This window comes from Mastigoproctus giganteus, chromosome 10, assembly GCF_048544385.1.
Source record: "Mastigoproctus giganteus isolate SK-2022 chromosome 10, ASM4854438v1, whole genome shotgun sequence".
NCBI lineage: Eukaryota > Metazoa > Arthropoda > Arachnida > Uropygi > Thelyphonidae > Mastigoproctus > Mastigoproctus giganteus.
Window position 1 is genome coordinate 223,479,072 of NC_143584.1, and position 13,367 is coordinate 223,492,438.

Sequence of the window (13,367 nt, forward strand, 5' to 3'; positions counted from 1 at the left end):
GGCAGAGTTATCAGTCCATTGAAACTTGAATTTCCGGGAGACACCAACTAACTCAACCCCATTGTGAAAAAGATAAAAATTCTTCGCGTCATATTTCAATTACTGAACTTGTGGGGGTTTCTAAATGGGCATTCCTATACAGCGCAATGTTTATATACAAATTTTATTCAATTCATTACAATCATTACATTCAATTCATTACAATCATAAAAACTAGTAATATCAATAATGTATACACAGATTTTAAATCTGGATTATCATAAAATTTATTTAAAAATTGAACTTGTCTTTATGTAAAATGTCTGTTGATGTTCGACTGCCATCTGTACGAAGATCTCCGAGTCCTTCTCATCACTCACCTCCAATACAATCCCAGGAACCAGGAACACCGCCTTTGGTCTATTTTACATAAAGACAAGTTTACGTCAAAGATACAATCATTTTCAGATAAATTGTCTCATCGACAAGGTATGGACTGTTTCTGGATTCCACTTCTTCAAAAGGAATGAAGTTTCGGAATCCAAAACCTAAATTGTCTCGATCAGCGGGCTTCTGGAAATAAGGTGAGTTCAGGCCAATTTTAAGCGGGTCGACTATGATTTGTTTATCACTAGTGTGGGTTCTTTGGTCTAGAAGAATCACCTGCACCTGAAACGAATATTCAAATAATTTGTTATAAATAAAGTAATACAGAGCAATCTGCAACTGAAGATTTACCATCTTTGATTTTATGAAATTTCAAAACTTGATAGTTTTAACTGAGCGCTATGTTTGACTGCCATAACGAAATAATTATTAATACAGATAGGGATTTTCTAAATGGAGGGACTTTCTTAATTATCCATAAATTTTTTAATCCTCCTGACTTTCGAATATTAGATTTATTCTACCCCGATTAAAAAGTTAAAACAGATCGTCATACAGTTATATACTTAAATACACGATCGTACAAAAGTTAGGTAATAACAATAAAAGTTGAGATACAGTGTCAAGAAATACAAGATGGGCATACTTCATCGAATTCCATCAGACCTTTCTGCAAGTATATTATTATAAGATTTAATTATATCGAATCTTATAATAAGAGCTTCACCTGTCGTGTTCCAATCCCGTCAAGGAGGCAAGGAACTTTCATGCCCTTTTTCCCTCATGGCTGAGTTACTCGGTCTCAGGCTTAGACAGCAAGGTTCCTCTCCTCGGAAAATTCGGATTTTTCGTCCAGTAAAACAGGCAAATCGACCAGAGAACACACGCAATTTATAGACATAACACACACATGGACAGATGAGATGACTCTCCTGTAGGTTCGAAAATAAGATAGTTTTGTCATCTGACTATGTGTGTGGGCGCCTCCGTAGCCATGTGGGCAGGAGCAGCAGTGCGTAGCACACGCTTCTTGATTAGACCGGGGTTCGAGCCCGTGACCACCAAATACGGAGGATGCGGAAAGGTCAGAGAATGACCACCGCATATCCCCGGGCAATATGGCCTTAGTTGCTGATGCTCCTAAAAACTAAATAACAATCTGACTATGTCTGCGCAGGAAGTGGTGCTGTTAACAGCTGTTCTAGCAGCCTATCTGCGCTGCACAAGAACTTTCATTTTGGACCGAAATTTTGGACAGAAAGACATCTCATATCTTTCTCCTCGTAAAGTACCTTGAGTTCGGTACTACCCAAATGATATTCTGTTCCAAGATCATCGCTACCTAAATGCAATGCCTTGCTTTTTAGTTCATCAGTTTAGTTTATCTAGATCTCCTTGAAGTAGCATACCCTGAATAGTGTCGTTAACAACTCAGCCATTCTTTATACTATCAGAAAACTTTGACATCAAACTAAATACTTACATCAATACCATAATGAATACTAGAAAGTAGCCAATCATCGATCCCTCTAGGACTTCATTAATAACAATAGTTCGTGAAGACAAGTGGCCATTTCTATTCCTACAGAATAATGCACAACTCATTGTACTTTGTCGCGGATTGGGTATTGCAACCGATAACCAAAACGGTTTCCATTCATCTAGGCAAAAATCATGAAGCAACGGTTACAACTGTTTCACGAACACGACCACGAGATAGTGGAATATTGGGGAAAACGTTTCCTCGTCTGATGAATCCCACTTCCTGTAATTTCTCTAGGGCCAGAATATAAAGAAAATGAAGAGGACCAGAATATGAAGAAAAGAGCATGAGTTGATAGATCCATCTTGGAGGGTGTCCACAATGAATGCTGCTGGCGGTTTTGTAATGGTGTAGGGAGTATTTTTGTGGTGCATTGTACCCCTTGATACCAATGGAGAAACATTTGGATAATACTTGGAAATTATTTCCAAACCTGTATCTCGTCGTGGTTGCGAATGAGTGCTTCCTTCCTTCCTTCCGCTGTACTACATGATAATGCAAGGCTAGAATTGCATTTAACTGGTTCCAAGAACATGAGAGTGACTCTAGTCTCATCTTCGTCTAATTGGTGCTCAGTTGGATCTCAGTGCAATTGAACCTATGGGACGAGGTGGAAAGAGCACTTCGGAGTACAGAGGACGAATACGAAGTAGAAGGAGGAAGCAATTGAGTCAACAAGAACCAAAATTCTTATGGCACATTTTCGATACCTGACAGAGCCCGGGTCACAACGAATCCAGGGTGTTTTCCAGTTCAATACGGGACCTACTCGATATTAAATAGATGTACTTAATAAAGTGAAAATTCAATGTATAACTACTCTGTCTCTTATCATTTCATTACTCCTTTATCTATAATAATTATTTGCCACTTAATTTATACGATAATCGTTGTTGTAAGACTATCAAAAGCTTTGCTCAAATTAAGTTAATGATGTTAAAGGTATTTCTTGCATCCAACTTATTAATTAAGATTCAGCAGGAGAAGGCAGATTTTTCGTAATTTTGGATTTCAGAGAAGCTTTTGATACTGTTGCACATGGAAGACTACTGTACAAATTTCAGCAATATGATATTAAGGGACGGCTGAGTAGAAAACAGAGAGTGGTAATCAATGGATACTGCTCTTCATACACTAATGTTATTAGTGAAGTCCCTCAGGGTTCGGTGTTGGGCCCGTTGTTGTTTGGTGTATTTATTTAGCAATAATATTGGGGAAGGTATAGCAGGCTTAATGTCCAAGTTTGCAGATGATACAAAGGTTCGCAGGGTTGTTAATGACAAGAATGACGGTATGCTACTGCAACAGGATCTAGAAAAGTTAGGAAGATGGACTGAGAAATGACAATTAAATTTTAACATTGACAAATGCAAAGTACTGCGTATGCTAAAATAAGACTATGGGAAAATATGGGAAGTAATTCCTTCCCATATTTTCCCATAGTCTTATTTGAGTAGCAGTGACCCGCAGAGTAACTACCACCTGTGTGGTACTACACTCGGGTAATGGAAAATGAAAAAGACCTAAGGGTAGTTGTGCAGTCGGATATGAAGTTCTCTGAGATGTACAAACGTGTTGCCAGGACAGCTCATGGAGTTTTGTCAATGATATACAGGAATTTTGCTAGCGGGGGCAAGGCCGTGATTATCCCTCTCTAAAGGCAATGGTAAGGCTAACACTTTGGGCACTGCATACAGGTATGGAGGCCTCATTTTAGGAAGGATGTAGGGTTGCTGGAACGAGTACAGAGAAGGGCAACAATATTGGTGAGGAGAACAAAGGGGTGCTCTTACCAAGAAGGCTTAAGTTCTGCAAATTGCAGCGTCTGGAGGCTAGGCACCTGCGAGGTGATCTGACTGAGGTGTGTAAGGCTTTTAATGTTTAAGTAAGACTAAATGCAACTGGGCATAATATTTTTAAGAGTTATAATTATCTATATAATATCGGTGTAAAAACACCATAGACAATTCTTAAAGGAAAAACTACGATAGTAGTGTAAAGGGCATCTTCCTCTTGTTCAGACTACACATATGAGAGGCACAGATTCAAATTGACGAAGGATGGTTGTTGTAGAATAGATGTGCAGAAGTTTGCCTTTAGCCAGCGGGTAGTTGATTGCTGGAACCAACTTCCATCTCTTGTTGTGGAAGTTGATAGCTCAAATAAATTCAAGGAACATCTAGACAAATTATTGGTTGTACGGAATAAATAGGTGAAATTGGAGGAGTGAGTTTTTTTTTTTTGTTTATGCTGCATAAGCTTGCTTCTTCTATCATTTGCAACTAATGCTGATGTTAACGCTAAGGCTCCAACGTTGTCAGTTTACTTCGCATCGCTACAATAAAATTTAATAAAGATAAAAGAAAGAACAAAATACGAAAAATAAATAATAATGATTGATTATTAATATCTTAGTTTTCTCTTTATACTTTCGGCAACAAACCGCCATCAATTTATAATTGAGCGTATGCATGAGCGTACTTGTATGAATTCGAATACGAGCGCCCAGAACCCTGATCAAGCACACTACAAATATATCCTTACCATGTGTTTGAAGGGCCATTCCAAGACATCATCGAAATCTCCCTTCTTAATAGTAAAGAAAAGTGCTAAATGGGTATCGATATGTTCCCCATATCCATTCAAGTAGATTTCCAGGCCAACTTTATACCCAAACGTTCCTCCCTGCGACACATAAAAAGGTGGAGAGTCTCTGCAAATTGTCTTGTTTTTTCTGTTCCTGTCATGACGTTTCTTGTCCCAATACCCTTGTATCTTCCAGATGAACACTCTTGAGCAAGTATTCATCCATTTTAGATTTAGATCCTGTAAAGAAAAAACAAAACCGAAATTGGATTCTGGTTCTGAAAGGAATTCGTGGTCTCATTAATTGATATTAAAACTGCTAAACACAATTATACCGTGAAATATTTACATACAAACATTGGCAAAAATTATACGAACCTTTATTCAGTACCGAATCGGGCCACTTTTGTTTCGAATAAGTGTGTGGCGCGGCATGCATTCTTTAAGATGTTTTGGTCTAATTTTTCCAACAAATATCGCGTTGCTTCGATATGCTGGAGGAATATTTTGCTGCGATATATCCCAAACATTCTTAATGACTTAAAGAGAACAGGATTTAGATCGCGGAAAATGGTGGAAACCTGAACCATTCTTGCACGATGCACCTTTGCAATGGCATCCACAAAATTGCCATCACCTTCGGGATAAAATTGAAACATTGCAGGGTGTAGTGACCTGATACAAAATTCAGATACTCCCTGAATGACATTCGACCTAACACTGGTATCAACGATCCCAGTCCGTGCCAACAACATTCCCATATCATGATACCACTTCCAGATGCTTGGGTTATCGTAATAAGCAGTGGTCCATTGCTTCCTAAGATTCTCGCCACATTCCCTGTGCATTGTATGGGTTGAAATAGGGCAGTTCTGGGCTTGGTTGAATTCAGATATTATTCGTTGCAAACTGGATGCCCAATGTTTCCGTAAAGTTTACCTTAGAGTGAGATGGCTTCCTCTTGAAGTATTGTTTTTCCCGCCATGTTTAGGCCTTTGAGATGTGGAAGAGCCACTTGCTTTCCAGGCATTAAAAACCTGAGATAGCTTGAGAAACCAGTTATTATTTTGTTCCTTGAGTCGTGGCTCCTGCTAAACGTGGACCCACAATAAGACCTTTTTCAAAGTTTGATAGATCAAGCGTTTTTCCTATTCTGGCTTCAGATTACTGCAGTCGAATCACTTGTGGTCTTTATACTCAATGAGGCAACACGCCATCGCTCCAGGTTATAGTTTTCTTTGCATCTATTTTAATTTATTCGCCTTTCTTTTGTCTGTGACTGTCTTAATATAGAGGTCCCCCCTCAGTGTGTGTTTAGTGAACGATAGCAAAAAACATTTTTGTTTGTTTTTACATCAAAGCAATTAAGTGTGTGCGGCACTAGCGTTAGCTTGTATGTGTATGTAAACTGGTGCATGCTATGGTTGGTTTGCCTATTTTACTATATAAAAAAAATTCAATTTATTGGGAGATAAAATATTGAGACCGACTAACTTGGCCACGATATAAAAATTGCCAAAAAATATTCCTCTCGCCCGGACTCGATTCGAATCCAGGTCTTTTCACATGAAAATATACTATAAGGGTATAAACAGGTTCAGGCAGCATAAGATGTAATGTTAGCGGTATGATTCATGGTAAAATTTATGGATCTTAAAAATTATGAAAATTTGCATCCTCAAATAAGGCATACAGTACCTTTTTTGAGGACGAAAGTTGTTTTCGCATATCAAAGTCGATGATATATAATGGAAAAATACAGAAAATGGAGCCATATAAAATTTAAGTCATGTATTATTAACAGTAATATTATTTGTACGGACATCTTCATGATTCTAGCGAATCGTTAAGACAATTAAACGTTGACAACGTTAACGTTGACAGTACTGATCATAAGTGAATGCAGTCTTCAAGAACTTATGAGCTTTGTTTTCATTGGACAGTTCTTTGCAATTCCCCCGCCCCCAGTTATATATAACACTAACAAACATAATTCGAATAGCCATTGGAAATCGTTTTTGGACTTTGGGAAAAAGGGTAAGGTCCCAGACCTTATTAATTTCTTAATAAAAATCCATTTATTCAACATGTCTGATGTTGAAATAATTTTGAGTGGTGTATGTATTACTATGGCTTAATCGAGATTAGAATACCCATTCCAAAAATAAATGCTTGTTTTGAAACTGACTCAGAACTGAGCACAATAATTTACTTTGAAAAGTGATTTGACACACGGAATTACTTTTAATATAATTATTTTAAAAAATAAAATAATAATATATTAAAATTTATTATTTATATTTTATATATAACTATTAAATGATTCAAATAACATGGGCTTACAATGATTTTACATGGCCCGTAGAATTCCGACAGATTATCCTTTAATAATTCTTGTTCGCTGAGTGAAAAATACATAAATTTTCTCTAAAGAATGCAGAATTATTATAACGCCATATTGTTTTTGAATAAAATACAAAAATTATATCGCATTTTTTATTATGCCAAGGTTGGTGAGAACGGTTAGCGATTTCTTAAACTTACAAGAGAATGTACAGCGCAAAGTGCCAAGAGGATACAAGTGAGCGTTTTCTGTAATGTTATGGTACTGAATGGAAAGCAAACCAAGAAGTGAGTACTCGATACGAAGAAGCCAGCAATCACACATTAGGATCCTTGGGTTCAAAATTATTGAATGCAAAAGACTAGTGATCTTTTAAAAAATCGTATTACCTCCATTTCATGTTAATGAAGGATTCGTAAAGGATGCTAATTGCTTGCTTTATGTATCATTGCAAATTAATTTCTGCTTTGTGGGTAGCACTGTTGGTAGGATCGCCATCTTCCTCACACCAGATGGAAAAAAAAAGACCTGAGTTCGAGTCCGGTTGATGATGTTCAGGAATTTTTACAGGTCTTTTTCACAACGTGGCTGAGCTAGTCGGTCTTAGGCGAGGGAAGCATGGTTTTCCCTCCCAAAAACTCGGATATTTCGACCACAGAACATATACAATTTACAGACAGTGTACAAGGAGTAATATGGCCTTAGTCACTGATGCTCCTAAAACCCTACTACAATTACAACAAATTAATTTCCATATTTCCAAGAAGGGAAATCACTACGTGATAGAAAGCGGATATCAATTTTAAATCAGTGTGGAAAGGTCAGGGAAGGTATAGTAGAAGAGAAATCCCTTTACACAAGTTTCGATTTGAAGACCTATGGAATTTTTAAAGTTTACTGATGTTCTTTCAAAGAAACCAAATGCTTTAAGTGACTGACTGTATTGGATTTACTTCTATTAAAATCACTATTATTAAATAAATATCACTATTATTAAATGTAAAAGTGAGAGATGGCGTAATTGTTAAAATTGTATTTCAAGAGGTTAAAGTACCACACTATAAGATTTTTCTGGATATAGAAAATACTTGCTTTAATTTCTTTCGCCTTCTTCTTTATTTCATTGTCCATCCGTCGATTATTCCCTTGGATGTTCTAACAGAAACCAAAAGTATATTATTTTTTGGATATCAGTCAGTCATGTTAGAAGTACAATAATAGTTTGCTGAAAAATGTACTATATATAAACACACACGCACAGAGACTGGCCAAAAATTTAGAAACCTTTATTGAATATCTTGGAGTGCTACATTTTGCTCGAATTACAGGTCTCACGCTTCGCGGCAATGATTCCACTAGGTGTCTTATCTATTCTCCATGGTTATTCTTCCATCAGGATATTTATCAGCTGCTATATGGTGGACCGTAGAAACCTGCAAAGCAGAACTACCCTTTCAATCATATCCCACATTTTCAATTGGTTCAGAACTGGAGAATTAGGCAGCCAAGGGAGAAATGGAAATCTTATGTAGATACAACTTTCGCATGGTGGATAGTTGCGTTGTTGTCATGAAAGGATCCATCGTGATACCAGTAAAAATGAAGCTTTGCTAACGAAATTGGTCCCATATAACAAAAAGATATTCACTGGAAGTCCGTACCCGATATCACTTGCAGCCGCTTGAATGGTGGACAGGATACAGTCTGAATGCGCTGCTTCATGAAGTTCGTGCACATTTTCGCCCTACCATTGATGCAAAACAGTTTAATCCAGACTACATGATCTTTTCCCGCTTTCTACAGTACAATCCTTCGTTTGCGTCATCGCTAGTCGAATCTTTCGATTTTTTACAGAAAGAAGTGGCTTCCGTACAGGCACACTCCACGTATTCCCAGATTCTTCCCATTCAGCTCCTGCCTCATAGTGCAGCTGGGAATGGGTCTTTCTTTGCCTAAATTGAATTTTTCAGCATTTGCCACACACTGGACCTTTGACGCACAATTCGCCTTACATTTGTGTGGTCTCGTTTTTGGAGTACCGAGTTTCAGCCGTATTTCTTTCTTTTAGAGTTGCATTCTCCTTTCGTCTTCCATTCATTGTATACTTTTGAGATGGTTGGTTTCGAAACACACCAGTGATTTCCTTTGTGTTTTCAATTGTGGCTCCTGTAAACGTGCTCCAACAATAAGACTTCTGAAAATCAGAAAGATCATCAGTGTTTTCCATGACAAGATCGACTAAAGAGTCTCAGGAGAGAGTACGTATAGTATTTACGTGTTACCAAGGAACTTGTTATCATACCATGTGAAAACTTATGGTTGCCTATCGGATTATCGGATTTAATTATCAGTTGACGTAAACTTCAAAAGGTTTCAAAGTTTTGGTCGGTGAGTGTATATACATAAATAATAATAATAAATTAATGATTATTAATTTATAGTGTATTTTTATTTTTATTTAGTTTATTTTTCATAGTGTATAATACCGAAATGTATCATACACTATGGAAAAAACCCTCTTCACCGTTCATTAAAAATTAAAAGGATCATTACTGAAGTCTTATTAGACTTTTTTTTATATAAAATTTATTTCCCTTTATTAGATACATCACTTGATACATCTTAACCCGATGGAAAACTTAACCCGATGGAAAAATGCAAAAACTTGTAAACTACTCATTGACGTATTTCTGATAAATTACATTAGATTGTGGCACTGGTGATTTTTGGCATTTCTTCTACATCACTGACGGAACAGCTAGAAATCTTTACTCACTATCCAACAGGGCTACCTTCTGCCTGAATACAGCTCGTAAACGTTATGGCAATGATTCTGTTAGGTATCTAAGGGAGTCTAGCTCCAGATTTGACCATTTTCCCGTCAGGATATTTGTGATCTGCTATATAGTGGTAGGCAGAGCGCTGAGAAGCATAACTGGCCCTTCCAACATATCCCAGATTAGATTCATATCTCGAGAATTAAGTTGCCAAGGTAGATAATAATAATAATAATTTTCTGTTTATACTCCGGGACGACCAAACGGTCAGAGGAGTTCACAAGATAGACAGATTACAAGAAACAGCACCGTATTCAGTAGTCACGGGCTTGAACCCCGGTCACTCAAGACACGTGTACTTGTGTACCCGCGCGCCTGACCACTAGGCTACGGCGGCCTCAGATGCTGGAATTCTTGGGAATATTGCACGGTGGGTGGTTGGGTTGTGGTCTTCAAAGAATCTATCGTATCCAGGAAAAAATAAAGCATTACAGAGTGACGTTGGTCCGAACCGACAGAAAGATAGTCCCTGAAGGTAAGAAAACCTTCTAACGGTCTTCTTAGTACCCAATACCATGATGCCACCTGTAGCCTCTTAAATGGTAGATATAAGACAGTCAGGATGCATAGCTTCATGAGGTTAACGCCATACATTCACAGTACCATCAGTGCAAAAAAGTTTAAATCGAGACTCGTCAGACCATATAATCTTTTTTTCTACTGTTCCACAATCCAGTCTTGGCGCCGGCGGCACTACCGCAGACGAATGTTTTGATTTTTTGCAGAAGGAAGTGACTCTCGTATAGGCACACAACAACCAATTTCTTCAACTCCCGCCTCATATTTCGGTTGGAAATAAGTCTTTCTTAGACTAAATTGAATTTCTCAGTAATTTGCTGGACGTTCTATTCTGAAGCATAATTCACTTTAAATTTCTGCGGTCTCTCGTTATTGGAATATCGACTTTCTGCCGCGTTTCTTCCTTTTGGAGTTGCATTCTCCTCTCGTATTTCTTTTGTTTTCTCAATTGTGGCTCGTGCTAAACGCACTACAGCAATTATACCTTTCTGAAAATCTTAAAGATCACGTGTCTTCCCCTTGACTGGATCAACCAAGAACCTCCAGGAAAGAGTACGTAGTATTTATATGACACCAACGAACTTGTAATCATACCATGGCAACTCATATTTGCATACGTATGCATAATTATATATTGACATCAATTGCAAAAGGTATTTAATTTTTTTTTACCTGTGAATGTTTATGTCACTGCTTCCAAAAAAAGCAACTTCTGTTTGAAAGTTCGAGTATTACTACAAATTTTGGGCAAGTTTCAAGCCTTTGACAAAAGACAATTTACTAACCAAATTGGTACTGGCACCAGATGCCTTTGCTTTGCTGGCTTGATTTTCAGCACAGAGCAAAAGAAAAGTGATTTAAAGGTAATCGTTGGATAAGACAGACGGTTTTCTAATTTTGTAACTCTAGATAAATTTGCTTACCATTATTTCTTTACATTTCTTTTTGTGTTCGCCATCAAGTTGTTTGCAATTACTTTCCAAAATCTGTATTAAGAAAAGTTACATATTATTAAATAGTAAGACGAGAAAAGTGTTATTAAAAAGTAAGAACAGAAAGATTTTATTAAAAAGTAAGAATAGAAAGATTTTATTAAAAAGTGAGAAGAATTATCTTCATTTATTCGTAGCTTAAAGAATAACTGTCCGACTTCTATCTTTTTCTGTTTCTCTCCTACGGAAGCTGGGTTTCTTTTTGCAGGTCTATCGTACTGTTTAAAAAATTACTTAAAATTACACCCTCATGGGTAGCATTGGTATAATCACTCTCCTTCTTCTCACACTGGGTGGAAAAGATCTGAGTTCAAATCCTGTAAACGACGCGAGGAAATTTTATGGGTCTTTGTATATGGCCCAGTTAGTCGATCTCATGCTAGTCCGGCAAACAGCAAATCAATTAAAGAACACACACCATTTACAGATTATATAGGCGCAATATGGGCTAAGTTGCTAATGCCCCTAAAATTACACATTCGTTCTTATTATAAGAGTTAAATTTCGTACAAATAAATAGATAAGTTGCAATATTCCTTTAATAATTTATGATTATGTTCTCTATCAGTAATTTTCAAGAAATAATTTACCTGGATTTGTCTTTCAAGAGAACTATTTTCTTTATTGATTTCCTATAAAACGACAGGAGGTTTCAGGAACATTTACACTGAATATTTTACAATTTTTTATAACGTCTTATTAAATACTTAAAATATATTTATCAGATACAGATATCAAGTTAAAACAATACTATAAACGGAAAGTTGACTTATTTTCTAAAGTATAATTTTTGAAATACACGTTTTTAAAATATGCACTTTCAAAATGAAAAATTTTGAAACTGTTATTTGAAGAAACAGCATCTCATACGTTAGCATTCGTATTAATAAAGGTAAAATGATGGGCAGAAGCCAGTCATATTCAACATTAGCCTTAAAACTTCACTAGGTCCACCAAGAAATTGTATTTATTCTGATAATGCAACTGTGAATCTGTATTTCTTATAAGTCCAAGACAGCTGATGTAAATGAGCTCTGTTGGATTTACAAGATTAGACTGTTGTAAGTTGTTCCAACTTTAATGACGCTGTGGCTAAAACCTAAAAGAAGTGTTTGTTTAGAAAAACTACTGTGGTTAAAGGAAGGCAAAGATCCAGAGGTGGCACTATAGATTCAGTTATAACAAAAAATGGGTGCATATGGGTGTATCGAACCAAATAATGTTAATGAGAGCACCATTAGATTCTTGAAAGATCCCCTTGGACTGGAGATGTGCTGACATCTTCTTTGACTTCTGTGGCAAGCACTGATGGAAAACCATGGCATCGATTACTAAGGACGATTCAGGACCATCTCGACATGAGTGGTAGAGGAGACCACTCCTGATAAATTAATACAGTATAATGGAATCATTAAATAGTGGAATGAGATTAACAATTTTACGTTATATATCTAAACTTTAGTAAAGCTTTAGATACTGTCCCTCATTTAATCCTACTATATAAACTGGAAGAAGTTGTAGTTAATGGTAAGACCTTCCACTGGATTGAAAACTACCTAAAAGGCAGGAGACAGGATTTTCATAAATGATCAGTCTTCAGGGTGGACCAGTGTAAAATGTCGAGCCCATCAGTGCTTGATGTTGGGTTCGTATCCTATTTCTCATTTACGAAAATGACATTTACGACGGTATAAGAGAAGCTATCAGTTTCCTGATAATTTAAAAGCGAGAAGAGAGCTTAACAACGAGCCAGCTGTTCCAAAAAGTTGAATCGGTTGCATATATGGTCCAAAAAAAAAAAAAAAATGGAAACTAAAGTTAAATGGTACTATACATAAGATTATATTCATCTGACTTGAAGGTCTGAGTATTTTAATTATATTTTACACTTTATAAACAATAAATAAATTAAAACATTACTTTGATTTCCTTCTTGAGTGAAATGATTTCTGTCGTGCTGACTTCAACTGTCTGAAACGTAAATATGAACCATTTAAAAATGAAAAAAAAAAAAAAAAATGAAGTCTTCAGTGATCATATTTCATAAAATATCTTTAAGAATATGTTGCACATAATTAATCCCTGAATATACACTGCCCTACCATTAATATCAGGACACCCCTCTGTTGATACTTGGTCGATTCCTACTGGGGGCTGGTTTTTCATGGTTTTGGCTGGAA

The 13,367-nt window shown here is 36.6% G+C and overlaps 1 protein-coding gene across 1 annotated transcript in view; it reads right to left on the reverse strand.

Moving 5' to 3' along the window:
* Positions 1–313: 313 nt before the first annotated feature.
* LOC150079974 (TNF receptor-associated factor 3-like) overlaps positions 314–13,367 on the reverse strand; it is a 50,950-nt gene continuing 37,896 nt past the window's right edge. The window contains exons 8-13 of the mRNA XM_090382245.1: positions 13,108–13,158; positions 11,778–11,819; positions 11,119–11,181; positions 7,932–7,994; positions 4,454–4,735; positions 314–648 (exon numbers count right to left, since the gene is read on the reverse strand). Of these exons, the coding sequence (XP_090238371.1) occupies positions 421–648; positions 4,454–4,735; positions 7,932–7,994; positions 11,119–11,181; positions 11,778–11,819; positions 13,108–13,158 (729 nt within the window). The 3' untranslated portion in view covers positions 314–420. The remainder of the gene's footprint in view (positions 649–4,453; positions 4,736–7,931; positions 7,995–11,118; positions 11,182–11,777; positions 11,820–13,107; positions 13,159–13,367) is intronic.